Source organism: Hirsutella rhossiliensis (assembly GCF_020360975.1).
Source record: "Hirsutella rhossiliensis strain HR02 chromosome Unknown scaffold00004, whole genome shotgun sequence".
NCBI classification, from domain to species: Eukaryota; Fungi; Ascomycota; class Sordariomycetes; order Hypocreales; family Ophiocordycipitaceae; genus Hirsutella; species Hirsutella rhossiliensis.
Genome location: NW_025408670.1, coordinates 1,466,498 through 1,485,977, shown reverse-complemented (window position 1 = coordinate 1,485,977; position 19,480 = coordinate 1,466,498). Strand labels below are relative to the sequence as shown.

General features: G+C 36.0%; 2 protein-coding genes across 2 annotated transcripts; both read right to left on the bottom strand.

The window, feature by feature from the left end:
• Positions 1-13,562: 13,562 nt before the first annotated feature.
• On the bottom strand, positions 13,563-14,192 carry HRG_04322 (Pol; the record flags this gene model as incomplete). The annotated part of the gene is made up of 1 exon (XM_044862793.1): positions 13,563-14,192. One exon carries the CDS (start codon positions 14,190-14,192, stop codon positions 13,563-13,565), a length of 630 nt encoding a protein of 209 aa, XP_044721407.1.
• Positions 14,193-14,565: 373 nt separating this feature from the next.
• On the bottom strand, positions 14,566-16,243 carry HRG_04321 (reverse transcriptase (RNA-dependent DNA polymerase) domain-containing protein; the record flags this gene model as incomplete). The annotated part of the gene is made up of 7 exons (XM_044862792.1): positions 14,566-14,613; positions 14,713-15,073; positions 15,125-15,278; positions 15,353-15,485; positions 15,644-15,865; positions 15,996-16,073; positions 16,139-16,243. 7 exons carry the CDS (start codon positions 16,241-16,243, stop codon positions 14,566-14,568), a joined length of 1,101 nt encoding a protein of 366 aa, XP_044721406.1.
• Between the last annotated feature and the right edge of the window lie 3,237 nt (positions 16,244-19,480).

Genomic DNA, 19,480 nt, shown 5'->3' with positions numbered 1-19,480 from the left:
TTAGGGGGTGCTATAATAGAAAGGGCCCGTACGATAAGACTTACTATAAAGCTTCTATACGACCTTTAAAGGGAAGTCGTTAAGACCGCCTATTACCTTCGGAACCGGACCCTAAGGGACCCTAGGGGACTAAGGGACTATAGGGACCTAGAGACCCTTTTTAAGACCTAAGGAATAGACTAGAAATTCCCCCTCGAGCTCTTTACGAAGAAGAGGGCCTCGCTAGCCTACCTTCGTGCCTATAGCTATAAGGCATACGCAATAACTACCGATATATAGCTAAAAAGGAAGAAGAAAAGAAAGCTTAATCCGAGAGCCTTTATTAGTTACCTCGTTAGTTATAATTCTATAAATATCTTCCGGATCTAGATTCCTCTTCTATAGAAGGTTATTTCGACTAAGGATATAATTTTCGATAAATCTAGCTTCTTCGACGGAAAGAGGGATTAATAGCCCCTCTTACTCTCTTAACGTTAGCTAATTTAGAAGATTTAAATCCCCCTTTCCTAATAGTCTTAAGAAGAGGTCCTAGATAAAGAAACGGAAGAAGAAACTAACGTTAAAGCAGTCGAGGATAACGCCGACTTCGAAGAAGAAAAAGAGGAAGCTACTAGATTAGATAATCTAAACGAAGAAGGAGACTATAGGAAAGCGGTAGAGCTAGAATACGCCTACCTACCTACGCCTCCTCCTATATAAGAAGAAGATCTAGAAGCAGCTTTTTTAGTTAGTCTTCCCGTCTCGACCCCTAAGGGGGTAGGAAAGGCACCTTTCTCGAAGGATTATCCGGCTGCCTTTTTATCCCTGCTTCGAGAAGTAAAGGAAGGTATAAGGCCCGATACGAAAGAAGACTAACCTTTCCCCTATTTCGATCGTTTTTCCGACTTCTATCTAACGCTAATAGAAGACGGTTTCTACGGAGCATTTATAGTAGGCCGGCTCTTTAAGCCATAGCTATTAGCAAGGAAGGTATATAAAAGAGACCTCTTAGACCTACTAGCAAACTAGAAGCAGCTAGAAAAACACCCCTTTAGAGACTAGTTTTTCTAGGCCTAGAAAGACTACCTAGCCTTATATAAAGAGATAGGGTCTTTCGAAGAGGTCCTTAAGGAAAAAGTAAGAGGAAAATAGGTCCTTAGCTATAAGTAGGTCTTTATTTATAAGACTAATAAACACGGCTTCCTTTAAAAGTGCAAAGCCCGGCTAGTTGTCTATAGGAATTAATAGGAAAAAGGGGATCTACCTACTAGGGCAACCACCCTAGTAGGGATGTCTTTTCGGACCCTTATAGCTATAGCAGCAGAATTCGACCTCGAACTTAAATAGATAGATATAGTTAACGCCTTTATTAACTGCCTACTTAAGGAAGAAGAAGAAGTTATCTATATACGCCTTCTACTAGGCTTTTAATAGCTAGGAAAGGCTCTATAGCTTAGGAAAGCTCTATACGGACTAAGAAGATTACCCCTTCTTTAGCAATAGCATTTAATAGGTTCCCTCGAAGCCCTAGGCTTTACGAAAGTCCCTTAGGAACCGTATATAATATAGAAGGGTAAAATCACAGTCTTTTTCTACGTTAACGATATTATCTAAGCGTACCTAAAAGAGGAAGAAGCTACTATAAGGGAGGCTATACGAGGCCTATAATAAAGGTATAAGATAACTAGGCTAGGGGAGCTAAAGTAGTTCCTAGGGATACGAATCCTTAAGAATAGGTCCTAATAGATAATCTAGCTTACCTAAGACGCCTATATCGATAAGGTCGCTTATAAATTCCTCCTTAATTCCCTCGATAAGAAGCTTCCCTCTACGCTTATATTAGACGAAGAGCTTTTACCTAATCCGTCCTTTTAAGCTAGGGAGTAAGAGAAACACTAATATTAATAGAAGGTAGGCTCCCTGCTTTTTTCAGCTATTTCTACTAGACCGGATATCTCTTTTATAGTCTCCCGGCTAGCTAGGCATAACTAGAATCCTAGCCCTAGGTACTAAGAAGTAGTAGACTAAGTAATCCTTTATCTCTATTTAACGAGGTTATATAGTCTACGCCTAGGAGGGTAGGGAAGGAAATTAGCTACCGAAATCTTCCTTTATTCGAGCGATTCGTCCTTTACGGATAATTCCTTAGATAGAAAGAGCTTATAAGGGTATATTATATCCCTTTTTAGAGGAACTATTACTTAGAGAGCTTCGAAATAAGCTACCGTTATAACTTCTAGTATAAAGGCAGAGCTACTAGCTCTTTTAGAAGCGTTAAAAGAAGCGATTTTCCTTAGCCGGCTACTAATATCGTTACGACTATAAATTCCGTCCCTATTAGCTATAGAATGCGATAACACGCAGACTATATAAATTCTTATAGAGGAAAATAGTAAGCTATCGACCCGGCTACGGTATATCGATATCTACTAGTATTAGTTACGCTAAGAGGTCTAAAGGGGACTTATTTCCGTCCGTTAGGTTCTAACGGTATCGATAAAAGCCAACGGTCTTACGAAGCCCCTACTAAAGTAGAAGCTAGCTGTCTTTTTATAGTAAATAGGGCTAGAAGACGTTTAAGAGAAGCTGTCCTTAGAGGCCCGCCTTAAGAGTCTACGAGAGGAGCTAATAGCACGTACGAGAAGGTAACGACTATAGCTAAAGAAAAGGAAGAGGTTTTTCCCTTTAAAGGGCCCCCTATTTAATTAGGTTTTTCCCTTCTAAGAAGGCCCCCTTTCTTATAGGACTTTCCCTTCTTTAGGCCCTTTCCTTAAGTAGGTCTAAAAGAGCCTAGGGACCTAAAGGGCCCTTGCTTTCCTCAGTAAAGGGAGAAGTATAGGGCAAAGAACCGCCTCTATACGCTTACTAGCCTAAAGCCGTATTAGCTATGCCTTGGGGCAGGCTATAGCTAAGGGGTATGTCGTGTAGCATTTCGTAGTTCTCGGAGATATCCCTTAGTACGAGGGACTAAGGAAGCTAAAAACACCCGGTATAGAAGAAGGAAGAAGGAGCTAAAAAGAGGTATAGAAAGGAGGGTAGGGGGTATAAGGGGAAGTAGAAGTAGCGATAGCTTCCTATAAAGGTAGCGAAAGATAAGACGGATATACCGGCAACGGCTAGAAAAGAGGGGAAAAACCGGTAAAAAGCTCGGTAGTTAAAAGGATATTAGTAGCTTCTTTAAGTAAGATCTTCTTTATTAATTAAGATACTAGATAGGTATAAAGAGGGGCGTTAAATAGAGGAAAGAAGGATAATTAAGGCAATATAATAATTACTCCCTTACCTTTATTACTGCCCCTATAAGAATTAAATCTCTCTACCTTACCTATCCGACCCCTTACTTCTAATTTTACCTTTATATATTTTATATATACTTCTTATATTTCTTTTCGTAAGAACTATAGCTTACTTATAAGCTATGCTCCTAAGTAGTAATCTATCTATATAAGGCTTACTTAGCTTATATACGCTCTAGGTAAGCTAAGTCTAAGTAACTTCTTATCCTAACTATTATTCCGAGCCGCCTTATTACGTATATATAGCTAGCTCTCCTACGGCCCGCTAACCGTAGTTATAATACGATATCTCCCCTCCTTTTAGTCTTATCCGTAAGACCTACTACTGCCTTAGCCGCCGTATATAAATATACCCTTATCGCGTATATATATATTCCCCGTTTTATCCTTTCTATCCCTTAGGATATACTACTAATAATATATTTAGTCGCGTATTAAAGGATCGTTCTCGTAAGACCCTTAAGCGTATTCGTTTAGCTAAGTCTATTAATTATCTTAGTTTTAACGTTATACTATATTCTTTTTATTTATTACGCGGCTTCCGCTATAAAATACTAGAGAAATCTTCTAAGTATACTAAATATATATAGCGGGGTCGTTCCTACGATACGTTAGGCGTAGCGATTAGCTCCTATAAGTAACTTCGTTATCCTACCTATTATTTATAGCTAATATATTTCCTAGTATCCTAAATAAATCTAAAGTCCGATCGATTAGATAAAAAAGAAGGAATTACTAAGGAGCGAATATTAAAAGCTTAAGCCGACCTAAACGAAGCCTTAGCTCGTTTAGCGTAGCTTCGCCGTTAAAAGCGCTAGCTAAAGATAAAGGGTACTAAGATAGTCTATTAGGGCCTTCGTTCCTTAGATAACCTTAACGAGGCTAAGCGCTAAGAATCTAAAGCGGTAGTCGATATTTAGTTTCTAGGTAGATTTAATATAATTAATTAAAATACTATTAGTTCGTTAGGCGATTTTATAATACCTAGGGTAGATTTTACTAGTAAAACTATCGAAGTAAAGAACTATAGTAGGTTAAGTACTTAAGTAGTTCCTAGGTATTTTCTTTTAGTCTATATCCCTTCTACTTAATAAGGTATTCTTATTATTAACCTTATTTTCTTATATTTAGTATTTATTTAGCTTTATATTCTTAATTATTATTAACTTCGATTTTATCCTATAGTTTAACGTTTCGTAGTACTAGTTCTAATAATAAGATATAAAATATTAGGTATATCCGTATTATCGTTAGTAGTAAAAGTTTATAGTTAGCTTTTAAAATAGTTTTCTTAACCTTAAATAGTCTAAGTTTCTTAAAATCTAATTTATTACTTAGTCGTTTTATTTTAATATTTCGTTATATAAGGTAGACTATATCTCCCTCTTAAAAGATTAGTCCTTATAATCTTTTCCGATTATAGTAAGTAGATATTCGTTCTTTAATAAATTAAAGTTCTTATTATATTTCTTTATATAATTTTTATAGCTAATCTACTTATAGTATCGCTCGTTCTACTTATAGTCCTTATTAAGTAACCTTAAATACTTCTAGGTTATATCTATAATTAGCATATACTAGTAAGAGCTTAGTTATTTCTATAACTAAGCTATTATAAGCTAGTTATACTATTAGTAGCTATTTAACTTAATTGTTTTATTTATAGCTAATATAGTATTATAAATATTATTTAAGCGTTTAGTTAAGTCGTTTTATTTATCTATCTATTTATAGGTAATAAGCTATACTAAGCTTATATTTCGTTCTTAATTATACTATAAGAGCTTACTAAAACTTAGCTATAAACGTACTTCCTTTATTAAAGATAATCTTATTTAATAGTCTATAATTACTAATAATTATTTATAGGAATATATATACTAGCTCTTCTATATTACTTACTTCTTTATATAGTAAGAAGTACTTATACTTCGTTAGTTTATTAGTAATAACGAATATACTATTATACTTAATATTAGTTATAGGTTCTTTTAATAGTAATAGCTTTATAATATAATTAAAAACTATTAAATCCTATAGTTTCTCTAGTACTAGTAGCGGTTATAATTCTCTATATAGTTTATATCGTTTAGCTTTACTTTATACGTAAGGTTTATATTCTTTAATAACTTATTATACTACTTCCTTAAGCTATAGGAAGTTATATTATCGTTTAATCTATTCTATTATTCTTTAGATTCCTTAGTATCTATCTATTAGATATTTATATATATCTTATATAACTTTATCTTATAATTCTAGTAGTATCTAGATTTTATTTTTATATATTAGAACTTCTAAATATTCTATATTATATTCGTTTAGTACTTTATATTCTTTTATTTATTTTAGGATCTTTTAGTATATTAAGTTATTAGGTTATACTTTAAATATTATATTTAGCTATTATTACTAGTAGTTCCCGTTTTCGTTAATTTCTAGAAGCTATCCTTCCGCTATAGGTGCTCCTATATTATAGTTACTTCGTCGACTAAAGGTATTAGCTCGACCGTTTTCTATTCCTTTTCTATAGATTATTTCGTAGTTAAATTCTAATAAATATTTAGCCTATTAGATTTATCGTCCGTTTAACTATTATATTATTATAAAGTATAAGATATTCTTATAATCTATATAAACCTTAACTTTATACTTACTTTTAAGAAGGTAGTATCGAAATTCCTTAAAAGCTTAAATAATTATAAGGATTTCTTTATTATAGATAAGGTAATTAAGTTCTACGCTATATAGCTTTTTCGAGCAAAATATAATTAGTTATAGTCTTCCTTTATTATCTTTTTATCCGATTTATACTCTTAGAGTAAAGTTTAATATATTAGTTTTAAGTTCGATTTATTATTTTAAATTAAAGGTAGTTAAAACTAGTTCTTATATAATCGTAGTCTTAATATAATCGAAAGCTTTATTAGCTTTATCGTCCTATATAAATTCTTTTTCCTTCTTTATTAAGTTATATAGTAGTACTATAATCTTTTTAAAATCTTTAATAAATTATTAGTAGTAATTTATAAATCCTAGGAAACTTTATACGTCCTTAACGTTCTTTAGCGTTAGCTATTCTTTAACTAAGTTAATCTTATCTTATTATATTTATATCTCTTTTAGTAAGATTATATATTTAAAGATATCTACTTCCTATATATAGAACTTACTTTTCTTTAGTTTAACTAATAACTTTATATTCTAAAGTATATAAAGTACCTTATAGATATATTCCTTATATTCTTCTAAGGTATCTAAGAAGATTAGGATATTATCTAGGTATACTACTATAAAGATATCTAAGTATTTATATAGGATATTATTAATTATCCGTTAAAAGGTAGCTAGTATATTTATAAGTCTAAATAGTATTACTAGATATTTAAATAGTCTAAATTTCGTTTTAAAGGCTATTATCTATTTATATCCCTTTTTTATACGTATTAAGTTATAGGCGCCTTTAAGGTTAAGGGCTATAAACTATTTTTTACTATATAGTCGATCTTATAGTTCCGATATAAGTAGTAATAGTATTTAGTCCTTTATTATAATATCGTTTAAGCGTCTATAGTCGATAACTAATTATAGCTTACTATTTTTCTTTAGAATAAATATAACTAGGTAGCCTACTTTAGATATTAACGTTTATATATATCCCTTTTATAGATTCTCGTTAAGGTAGTTATATAGCGTTTATAGTTACTTTTTATTTAAGTTATAGATCTTATAAAACGTTAGCGTTATTCTATCTTTAAGATAAATTTCGTAGTCCTATTAGCTATATTTAGGTAACCCTATCTTAAGTTCTTCCTTAAAGAGTTTATTATATTTTTAGTATTCCTAGGGGATATTCTTTATTTTATCTTATAGGCTTTATTCTTTCTCTTAAGAGCTAGTTTCTTTTAACTTAAGCTCTTTATTAATTTATTTAAGGTCTTTCCTTAAAATAGTAATAACTCTTTAAATCTTTATCTTATATCCTTTATTCTACTTATATTAGATACTAGGTTATATAGCTATATTAGTTAGTATATAGGTCTTATTAGTTAATTTTATTATATCTACTAGTTCGGTTACTATTTTTATTTATATTGCTAAAGCCTATAATAATTTACTTAAACGGTTATCCCTTTTATCTTATTTAGTAGCTAAATTATTATAAAATTTTACTTTCTTTTAAATCTACTAGTCTTAGAAACTTATATCCTCGTTTTAATATAGCTAGCTAGTTTTCTAGTTAATTAGTAAGTTACTCCCTTATAGCTATAGAAGCCTTAATATAAGGTTATATTCTTTAATATCTATAATATTAAAGTTAACTTATTTATTATAGCCCTAGATATTAATATTAAGGTAATTAATCTTTATATTAATAATTCCGTTATTATAGTTAAAGGCCTCTCCTTTAATATTCGTAAGTTTATATAGATCTTTCTTATATCTTTATATAAGTTAGTAATAGTTAACGACTTTAAGTAAAACGTAATTACTTATTACGCCGTAGTCTAAAAGTATATACGCGTAATATCCTATAATTTAGATATCTAATACTATTTAGTTACTATAGCTTACCGTTACTATATATAAGGTCCTTAGATCTTATTATATTATACTAGTTTATAGCCCTTTTATAGATAGCGTACCTTATTTTTTACTTAGTCCTTATTTATTTTATTTAGGTATTCTTCTTCGATTTATTATTAATATTATTTCTTTATATTTTTATATATATTTATTATAATCTTCTTTATTATATTTAATTTATTATATAAGTCTTTAAAAGATTAATAGTTTAAATACCTTAAAGTAAGTAGCGTTATACTATTTCTTTATTTTAGTATATTTATAGATTTTATATATCTCTAAAAGATATCTCGTTAATAAACTATAATTATCGCGGTATCTAAGTAGCGTGCTATAATTAGGTTCTAATAATATAACTTCGTTATTTAGGTAACGTTAATCGATTTTCTAGTAGTTTAGTTTTATACTTAAGTAAGGTTTTAAAAGTACTTATCCTTTAAACCTAACTAGGAAAGCGTTATATTATACCTTTATCTAAAATTATATTATATAATCTAGGTAAACGTATAATATCTATAAAATATACTTATAGTACTTATAAGTAAGTAGTATTTATAGATTATCTTTAAATTCTCCTTATAGTTACTATTCTTATTATAGAGCTATAAAGGTATTACTTATAGCGATAGCTATAGTATAGTCTCCTTTATATAGTGCTAGTTAATATTAAATTAGTATAGCTTATTAGTTTTCTATAAGAATTTAAGGTATTTATTAAGTTCTAATTTTAAGTATTTCTTTAAATTCTTTAAAGTACAGAGCGTGTTTTCTAATCGTAGTATTTTCCCTTAGTAGTAAGGGTAGTAGTATAAGTTCGTTCTTATCTTTTATTTCTCTAAGTATTTCTTATTCTTTAAAGCTTATATTATTAATACTTTATTATTCCTCGTTAGGTTATTATCTAAGTCTTATAAGTATAAGGGCTACGTTTATATCTTCTTTATTATATTATTTATAGACTACCTATTATTATTATCGATTTTTATTTTATATATTTTCTTAGAATCGTTTACCGTTCTTCTTAATCTAGTCTTAAAAGACTCCTTTAAGATAAGGGTATTCCGGTTCTATAAATTTAACTTATTTCTATATTTTAGGATCCCTTTATTATATTATTATAAAGGTTTTCCTTAGTAGCTTTAAGAACTATTTAATACTATTCTTATCGCTTAAGTATACTATATATTCGTTATTATAGTATATAGTCTAACTAAGGAGTTTATACTTTAGTTCCTATCTATTAATAGCGTTTAGGTATTTCCTACCTTTTAAGGCTAGTACCTAGTAGGTTTTCTTCTCCTTACGAGGTTATTTATATTCTTTAGAGTAATATTTAAGTTTCCTATAGTTAAAATACTTTCCTTTACCTTTTTATATTATACTTAAATCTATTAGTCTAGGATTTATTATATATACCTAGGCTATTTATATTTTATGCTTTTACTTATAGTTAGCGCGTTAGCTAAAGTTATTTTTATAAGAAGGGTTTTAGTTTCCTCTTTCTTATTTCTTTTCTTAGCGTTATATATACTATCTATTATCGATTTATACTACTATAGTAATATAGTCTAAAAGGTTATTAGGTCGATTTTCCTTATAGAGCTCGTCTTTAACTTCTTCTTTAAGCCTATTATAGAATCGTAATATAAGAAGTTCGTTATCTTAATTAAGCTTTAAGGTAACTTAACGGAACTTTATAGTATAATCTAATACTAAGATCCTTTATTAAAGTTCTTAAAGATTCTATTTAGCTTCTTATTCTTTATTAGTTATTCTAAATACCTTTATAATAGCTTCTTTAAATCCTTAGAAACTAGTAAAGACTTTATCTATCTTATTATCTTATCGCGCTAGTTAGTTATTAAGAAAATCCCTTATAATAGGTCTAAACTAAGTAAGTACCGTTCTAGATAAATAATTTCCTATATAAAGTACTTTTTCGACTAGGTCTAAGAGTTTAGTAAGGTAAAACCGGTAGTAGGCCTTAAGTTAGGTAAGAAAGTCTCGAAGTATACTATAAGTACTATCGAATAGTCTTAGCTATTTTAGTTTAATTACTTCTCTAAGGTCCCTAACTTATCTATTACCTCCTTTATTCCTAAGTAACTATACCTTATATTAAAGGGCGATAATTTCGCGTATTATATCCTAAGGCAATATAGTAGTTCTAAAGTTAGTTAATCTAGCTTACTATATAAGTATATTAATAGTTATAATATTACTTAAAGTAACGCGGTATTATATTAAATAAGAGCTTTTAACGTATAACGACTAGTATTATTCCTAAGAGATAAACCTATCGAGGGGTTTATATTAGTAGATATAATAGGGCGTGGTCTAAGTAATAATATATATATTACGTTAGTAATAAGTTAGAGGTCGTAGACTATAGACTATAACTAGGTAATTAGAATTAAAGATAGAATCGTAATAAAGATCTATATTAAAAGCTAGAGAGCTATCTATTTAAAGGAATAAAAGTAGGTAGCTATATATACCTATAGAGACTATCTTTAGATTACGGTCCTAGCTATAATCCCCTTTATAGCTTACTATAGCTTACTCGTAAGCTATACTTCTAAGTAGTAATCTATCTATATAAGGCTTACTTAGCTTATATATACTCTAGGTAAGCTAAGTCTAAGTAACTTCTTATCCTAACTATTATTCTAAGCTGCTTTATTATATATATATAGCCGGCTCTCCTATAGCCTACTAACTATAGTCGTAATATATACCTAAGCTTATACCTTTACTTACTTTATAATATAAGCTAGGACTATAAAGTAAGTAAAGTAAAGTAAGTAGTTATAGTAATATAAGTATAATAATATAAATAAAAATAAAAATAGCGTTTATTTTAAGGTAAAGCCCTTAAACTACCTAAGCTTATTTTTTATTATTATTACCTTTATCTTTACTTTTATTATTATTATCGTTATCCTTATTAGCCTTATCCCCTTTCTTAGTAGTAGCGGAGGCGCTTTTTAAGGCGCTAAGTTAGCCCTTTAAGCCCGCGAGCTAGTTAATAGCGGCGGCGGCGGGGGGTAGTAGTAGTAGCGGCGGTAAGCACGGCTAAAAGGACCGCCGATAAAGTAATAAAGGCAATATCCTTACTACTAAAAGAGTTAGTAATAAAAGTAAGAGAGTAAAAGAAAAAGAACTTACTTAAGGATAAGCCCTTAGCGCTTTAAGGCATAAAGGTTATAGTAAGCGGCTATAGTAGTAGTAAGGCGCTTCTTAGTAGCCCTTTGTACTTACCTATACGCGCTAGCTTTTTAAGCTTACGCTATAGTAAGTAAGATAAGAAGCGCTACTTTATAAGCGCGGCTAGTATATATATACTAATAATAGCTATTACTATAGCGGCGCTTAACTTAGTTAGTATAAAGGAGCTCTTATAACGTATACTATATATAAAGGGCCGCGCGAGTAGCTCTAGCTTATACTTAGCGCTTATACTTTAAAATCTTAGTAGAAAATATTTATTACGCTTACTTAACTATAGACTTATAAAGGTAGAGGAGGCGGAAGTAAGGGCTAAGAGGCTAAGCGTTATAGGTAGTAGTAGAGATAGTATTATTACTTTAAAAAGTAATATAAAAGTAGCTAGCGTAGTAAAAGTAATAGTAGTAGTAGTAAGCTTAATAGTAAAGGTATAAGTAAGAGTAATAGTAGTAATAAAGTTATTATAAGCTATAGCTAATATAGCGTTAATAAATCACTTTATATACTTTAAGAAAGAGGAGGTAAGAGAAAAGGATATAGATATATTTATTATAAAAGTTAGTATAATAAAACGCGGCCTTTTATTTTATAAGGTAAGGAACTTATTAGTTAAAGTTATTATTACTATTATAGCTATTATTACTACTCTAGCTATAGTTAAAAAAGAAAGAAAAAGAAGGAAAGAAGGAAAAGAAAGATACTACCTTATATACCTTTTATTAAAGGAGGCTACCTAAGGCTAAGGGGATAGGTAACCTAAGGCTTATATATATCTAAGCTAGCTACTAGCCGCTTAAGGGCGTATATAATAAAGTACGCCTTTATTTAGATAGCTAGCTAGCTAATAAGTATAAAGCTAAGTACTAGCTACCTTAGTTAATAAGTATAGGGATAATAGGGCTAGTAGGGCTAGTATAATTAATAAAAAATAATAAGGTAAAGCTAGTAGTATAAAAGGCTTAAGGCTTAATTATATAAATACTATTAATAAAGTAGCGCCGCGCTATACTAAATAAAGGGTATTATATAAAAGTCTTTAACTATTATAAGTTATAAGCTTAAGCTATAGCTTAAGCTATATAGTTATATATAGAGGGCTAGATCCTATATATATATATATAGGCTAGCTATATATAAAAGAGCTTTATAAAGCTTATTAATATTATCTTATAAATAGTACTTATATATATACCTTTACTTACTTTATAATACTTTTAAGCTTATTTAGTATTTAAAAGAGCTTATAATAGTTTCTTTTATTATAAGTAGCTATAAAAAGTTATTAAGTTATATTTTAAGGGATATTAAGGTATATAAATCTATTATTAGCTTAGTAATATAAGAGGTTATCTTATATAAAAATAAGATATATCTTACTTTAAACTAAGCTTTAACTTTAAAAGCTATAATAGCTTTACTTATTATTAGTATATTATTAATTATACTATAGTTAAGCTATTAATACGCTATTAGCTTATTTATCTTAAAGGCTAGTAGTTTACTTAAAGTATTAAAAATAAAGTTCTTTTTTCTTAGTAAGTAATATACTTATAAGTTATATTATAAAAGGTAAATTAAATAGCTAATTAGCCTCTTATTAGCTTTATTAGTACTAGTAGTATTTATAGTCTTTTTCCTTACTATTTACTTAGTTACTAAATAATCTATAAGTATAATTAATAGTAGCGTAAATAACTATACTATAGTATATATCTTTTTAATAGCTTAAATAAAGTAAGAGACCTTAAGCTTTAAAGAGCTATAGTTAGCTTTAGCCTTTATAAGTATATAAGAGAGAAAGGCTATAAAGAGTATAGACTTAACTAAGATTAGCTCTTTAAGGGTCTAGTATACTATATCTTTTAAGTAAAAGAAGTAAGCTATATAGCCTCTTTAAAAGGATCTATCTAGCTAGTAAAATAAATACTTATAGGGGTCTATATAATAAATTATTTAGCCTATAGTAATCTCTTATTATAAGAGTTAAAAGGCTATACGTTCTTATATTATTAGTTTATACTAAGCGTTTTTAATAAAGGCTTTATACTTATTAAGGTTTCTTAGGACGACCTTATTATCTTCTCTTTCTTAAGTAAGTACTACTATCTTTTAAGCTTATAATAGACCTATAATAAGGCTATAGTATAAGATTAGGTTCTTAATAAAATCTATAGCTTTAATATATATTTCTAGTAATTAAAGAGTATTAAGGAAGTTAAGGGCTAATGTAACGGTCTCAACTGAGTGTGTTGACAACTAGCTGAGCGACTGCGACGAGTATCCTAAAGCTAAGGAGAAAAGAAGAAGAAAAGAAAAGAAAGGAAAGCTCTCGAAGATGGCACGAGCTTATAAGCGGAGCTCCCGACCCATTTCACCAACACTTTCCACTCTCTCCCGACTTTCTTCCTGTCCAGAATCTCTTCCACTTCCCACAGCTCGCCATCGTCCGTCAAAATGGCCGGTGGGCGGTAGTCATCCGACGTCTGTGACGGTAGCGGATCGTCCGCTGCTAAGCGTAAGAGCGACACGTGGAACACGTTGTGTATTCCCAGGCGTGTCCAGCCTGCACGCGTGTGACCCAATGGTCTCCAGGACGGTGTACTTGGCCGACAGCCAATCGAGCTTCTTGGATGGCCGATTGGATCGGATGTTGCGAAGTCGCAGCCATACCTTGTCTCCAGGCTTGAACTGGTCTGACGGCTGTCTTCGCGAATTGGCGTTCTTCTCTTGCTGCTCTTGCGCTGACGCAATTGCCGCCTGGGCCCATTCCGTTGCCTCTCGAAATCGTTGCACAATGCTTTCAGCCCTGGTCACTGGGGACCTTCCGTCCGTCCGTAACTTCTCCTTGACTTGTATCGGGTCAACATGATACCCATGCGTGATAAAGAACGGGCTCAGGCCTGTCGACGTCGAGTTGTGATTGTTGATGGCCATCATGGCCGCTGGCAACAGCTCTTCCCAGTTATCCTGAGCATAAGCAGCAAAGATCCTCAGATATCTCTCGACTTCCTGATTCGCCCTTTCTGTTGCACCGTCAGTCTCGGATGCCACGCCGTAGACAATCTTTGCTTCACGCGTAGCAGCTCGCAGAGCCTCTGCCATAGTCTACTGGTGAATTGCGTGCCACGGTCAGTGACGATCGCGCGCGGCACGCCATGGTGTTGCACCACGTTCCGTAGCAATGCTCTGGCCGTCGTCTCGGCCGTGATGTCCTTCAATGACTCAAGAACGACACTTTTGGACAGTCTGTCCGTCACGACCATAAGGTTGGTCGAACCGTTCGACTTGGTTGGTGGCAGGTCTGTCACAAAGTCAATTGACAGCTCCGACCAGATCCTGTCTGGAATAGGTAGCGGCTTCAATAAACCGCGACGCTTCTCTCGCCAAATGTTGCTTCGGCCACACACATTTCTCACAAATTGACGCACGTCTGAATCGAGGCCTGGCCAATAAAACTTGCGGCTCAACAAGGACTTCAGCATGTCCCGTCCGGGTGTCCTGCAAGCGTTGAGTCATGCGTCTCCTGCATAAGCCGCGCGCAGGGTTCTTGGTTCGGCACCCAAATTCGCTCTCGCCAGCAGAGCCGCTGTCCATCGTCAATCGAGCATTCCGAGAGCATCACGGGCAGTCCCCAATGCGACGGCAGACGCCTCTCGCCTTGCTGTACGGCCTTTCGGATGAGCCAATAACGATTGTGCTTCTTGACACCTTCGTCCCATAACTTCTGCAGTTCCGGGTCCGAGAAAGGGTTTTCGATTGAGTCGTCTTGGTCAGTTGTTGCGTCATCGGGTTGATCCGTGTCGCCCTTGGTGACATAACCGCTCTTGACTTTTGTCACCAGGCCACCCTTGTTACGTTGCAGCAGCTGAACACGTCGTCCTTGCAACCGATCATCTTCGGCGCTGTGCGGCATGTCCTGTTCTCGTCGAGACAGCGTGTCCGGTACGACGGCTTCTTTGCCCGGTCGATGCTTGATGGTGAAGCTGTACCGCGATAGCGTCTCAGCCCATCGCGCCTGACGTTCACTCAGTTGCTGCTTCTTGGTGAAGTAACGGAGGTTGAGATGATCCGTCAAAACGGTAAAGGACTTCACACTCCTCAATTCGGCGTCCCAATGCTCAAGGCAGCGAATGATCGCCAGCAGCTCTTTATCGTGGATTGGGTAGTTGCACTCCGCCGGTGCGTTTTCTTTGAGAAGAAGGCCACAGGCCGCATGATGCCGTCATCGCCCTTTTGCGAGAGCGCAACTCCTGTGACATAACCGGATGAATCCGTCTCCACAATCGTCTCTCTATCCGGATCCCATTGCGCAAGGACCGGCGCACTGGTCAGAAGAGCCTTCAACTCCTCGAAGGCCTTGTCGCACTCCTTCGACCACGCAAACACCGCATCCTTCTTTGTTAACGCCGTTAGAGGCGCGGCGATGTTGGAGAATCTGGGAATGAATTGCCGGTAATAGTTGGCAAACCCCAGAAAGCTTCTGACGCCTTTGACAGAACGGGGTCGCTGCCACTGCTGAATTGCCTGCACCTTCTCCGGGTCCACGCGGATACCTTTCCGGCTTCGACGATGAAGCCCAGGTACTTGACACTCTTTGCCTCAAAGTCACACTTGTCGATATCAATCTGCAGGCCTGCATCTCGCAGTCGAGCAAGGACCTGCCTGACTTTGTTGCGATGATCTGCGAGCGAACCGCTCGAGTAGATCAAGATGTCGTCAATGTAAGCGGAACAGAACTCGTCGAGGAAATCTCGCAACGTGTGGTTTATGTAACGCTGAAACGTTGCGGAGCACCGTCAACCCGAATGGCGTGACAAGCCATTCGTAGAGTCCGTAACGTGTTCTGAATGCTGTCTTCCACTCGTCTCCCTCCTCGACGCGAATCTTGTGAAATGCTGCGATAACGTCAAGTTTGGTGAGCCACTTGGCCTTGGACAGCGACCGCAAAGTTTCCTCGATCAACGGCAAGGGATATCGGTCTTTCTTGGTGATCGCATTCAATCCTCGATAGTCCACGCAAAGCGCAGACCACCACCGGGCTTCCTCACGAACAAAACTGGTGCTGACGCTGGAGAACTACTTGCTCGAATGAAACCCTTGTCGAGTAGCTCAGTGAGAGTCTTTCGCAGAACAATGAGCTCTTCTCGTGACATGCCGTACAATGGTCCCCACGGCGGTTCTTTCTCCTTGTCATCAGGACCTCTCTCTAACTGAATCTTGTGATCACACCCCCGACGACGCGGGGGGGTTGGTCCGCTTGGTCGCGGTCGAAGACGGAGGTACTCGTGGTAGTGACGGGCAGCTTCTCTCTCGGGTCTGACTTCTTCCTCAGGTCAATGCCTTCTCAATGTCTTTCAGGCTTGCGGCGAAGATCCGCACTCCATCGTCTCGATGCTTGAACTTTCTTGCTCGGCGAACCATTCCGGCGAACACGAACGCCGCCTGTCCTCGTATGTTGCACCGTTCCTCCTCCTTCGGGTCTCGGCCTTTCACCCAATGGTCGTGCGTCCCGATATGCAAGAGGTTCTGCGATAATCGCAAGGTGACATCCTCCTGGTTCAACCACTTCTTGCCCAGAATCACAGGATCGGTCTGGTCTCGCACAACGTAGAAAAAGCTCTTTCTTCTGGTACCCGTCGATATCGAAGTCGAAGTAGGTCACGGCACAGATGGCCTCGGGTGAGAATGTGTTGACCTGCTCCAACGCTCGAGGTTTAATCGGAATACGCGGCAGGTGAAGCTTGCGGGCAAGGCGCTCACTGATGGTCCCATAACACAGGCAACCACAGTCAACGAAGGCCGTGGTGAAATACTCTCGATTGATACCGAAATTTACGTAGAGGCCTTCACAGTCCATCTCGTCCTTCTGAGTTGCCCATTCCGCCTCAGCCTTTGCGCGCTCCTGACGGCGATTTTCGTCAGGAGCTACTCGTTTCGAATGGTCATCGGAGGTATCCCCGCTAGAACTCTCCGCGGGCTCTTGGTGCTTTGCTCGAGCTTCTTGTCTTCTCTTCGACACGGACCTTGACTCTCTGCTGCCGCCGCTCCTTCCCGGACACTTGGCCGCAAGATGGCCAAGCTTCCCGCACTCGTAACATTTGCGCTCCTCCAACGGAACAAATTGCTTTTCCTCCGGGGCCCTCCTGCCGTTTATCAACCGATTTGCTTTCACGGGTTCCCAATCCATCTGATCATCGGACGGGGACGACGTGGTTGGCGATCCGGGTGACGGGGCTTTTTTCGGGACTCGAGCGGGTCGGATAAACGACCATACTCCTTTCTTGACCTCTGCTCGCGGCCTTGTTGTCGTTGGTGGAAATTGAGGCTATCTAGGCGCGAGCCAATCGTCAGAGTAGCTCGGCGTAGCTGTTGAAATCCTTCGGGAGACTGACGGCACTGACGAGACTCGACTTGAGCCTATTATTAATTGCTCCTTCCAAGTAATTGATTTGCACCACGTCGGCCCACTCGCCACCGCCACTATCGGCAAGCTCTTTCTCGAACTTTGGGAAGAAACTGGCGAAACTCTCATCAGGCTTCTGCTTCAACGATCGAAGTCGATCCAGTGCTCGTGCCTTTGCGTTCGGGTCCCCGTACCGACGGTTCAAGTAGTCGAGAAACAGATCTGGGAGCGAGCACCATCGATACCGCCCTGTTCGTAATAAGCAGCGGCCATGTTCTGGGCTGTTCCCGCCAACCGGGAGTACACATAGGCGAAGAGTGCTTCTTTATTGTCGAATGCCTGTCGGTCCACAGCCAATTTCGCTTTCATCTCTAAGAACCAGGGACGGAAGTTTTCCTGGTTCCATCGAATTTCGGCGGATCAGGCAAGGTTGGTTTTACCCTCTTTGATGGGATTCTTTCGGATGTCTCGATCGATTGAGGCGTGTTGTCGGACATCGGTTCGATAGGAGCGACTGGTTCATTTGCCGGAGTCGGGTTGAGACGGCTGTTTGGAGGATTCGGATCTGCGATCGCATCTCTTCGCGTTCGGCCTCTTGGCTTGCACACACACTTTCTAGTTTGTCCATCACTGCAGCCAGGGCTTGCATCATCGATTGAGGCTCAAAGAACCTTGCTGGGAATCGATTGCCTCCATGACTGAAGATTTTCTCCTCGTCTCTCAGGACTGAGGGCGACTTGATCACACAGCAAGTCTGATACGGAAGGGATATCTCGACAACGGTCGAACGCTATCAACGCCTCGAAGGCTCCTTCCTACACGGCTGGACGTTCTGCACAGGGCTTCTAGTCCAGCTGCTGCCGTCCACACTGGGAGCCAAGCAGCAATCACGTACTTCTCGCTCAACCGCACGCCGTACGGAGAGCAGATTGACGCTCCACGTCCTTTGCTCGGGAGATGAGAGCTACGCGACGCGAGCCAAGCTGGCTTTGGCGCCGTACACACACGCACTTTCGTCGCGGGCGTTCCACACAGGATTGCCCAAGCTACTGCCACTCCGCGTACCCACAAAGGGAACTGAACAGCGCTGCCAATTGATTGTGATCAAAGGCTTTAACGATGAAAGCGGAGCTTTAGGATAATGTAACGGTCTCAACTGAGTGTGTTGACAACTAGCTGAGCGACTGCGACGAGTATCCTAAAGCTAAGGAGAAAAGAAGAAGAAAAGAAAAGAAAGGAAAGCTCTCGAAGATGGCACGAGCTTATAAGCGGAGCTCCGGTGGGTCTTGTCGAGAGCGGAGCCGAGACCCTCACGGGCTCAGCCCGTTACAGCTAAAGAGCTATTATCTTATACTAAGTAGTACTTATATTAAAGATATTAATATTATATCTTAGTAAGTAAGCTAAGGGATATTTAATTTAGTACTTAAAAGGTAAGATACTTAAGCGGAGTTTAGTAAATAGCTAAAAGGTTTACTTAAGGTACTTAAAGTATTCCTTTTTATTTTTAAGAAAATAATAATATTATTAATAAAAGCTTATATAAAGGACTTAAAAGGGTATAGCTACCTATTAATATACTATTATATATATACTAATCTATTATAAAAGCTTATAAAAGTAATAGTAAAGTTCTTTAGCTTTTAATAGCTTATTATAGTAAATTAGTCTTAGTACTTTAGCTATACTAAGAACTAATAAAAGAATAATAAGCTATTAATAGTAGTAATATACTTAGCTCTTTTAAGCGACTAAATAATATCTTTTTATTTAAGTAGTAAGTAGCTATTAAGTATAGTTACGCTATTAATATTATATAGGTTTATTATTACTTTTTCTTTTAAGACTTTATTTACTATTTTCTAAACTATAAAGACTAGTACTATAAAAGGTACTAAACTATTAACTTATCTTATATATTCTTAGTTATAAAGTTTATTAAATATCTTATTAATAATAGCTTAATTCTTAAGCTTTTATAAGTAAA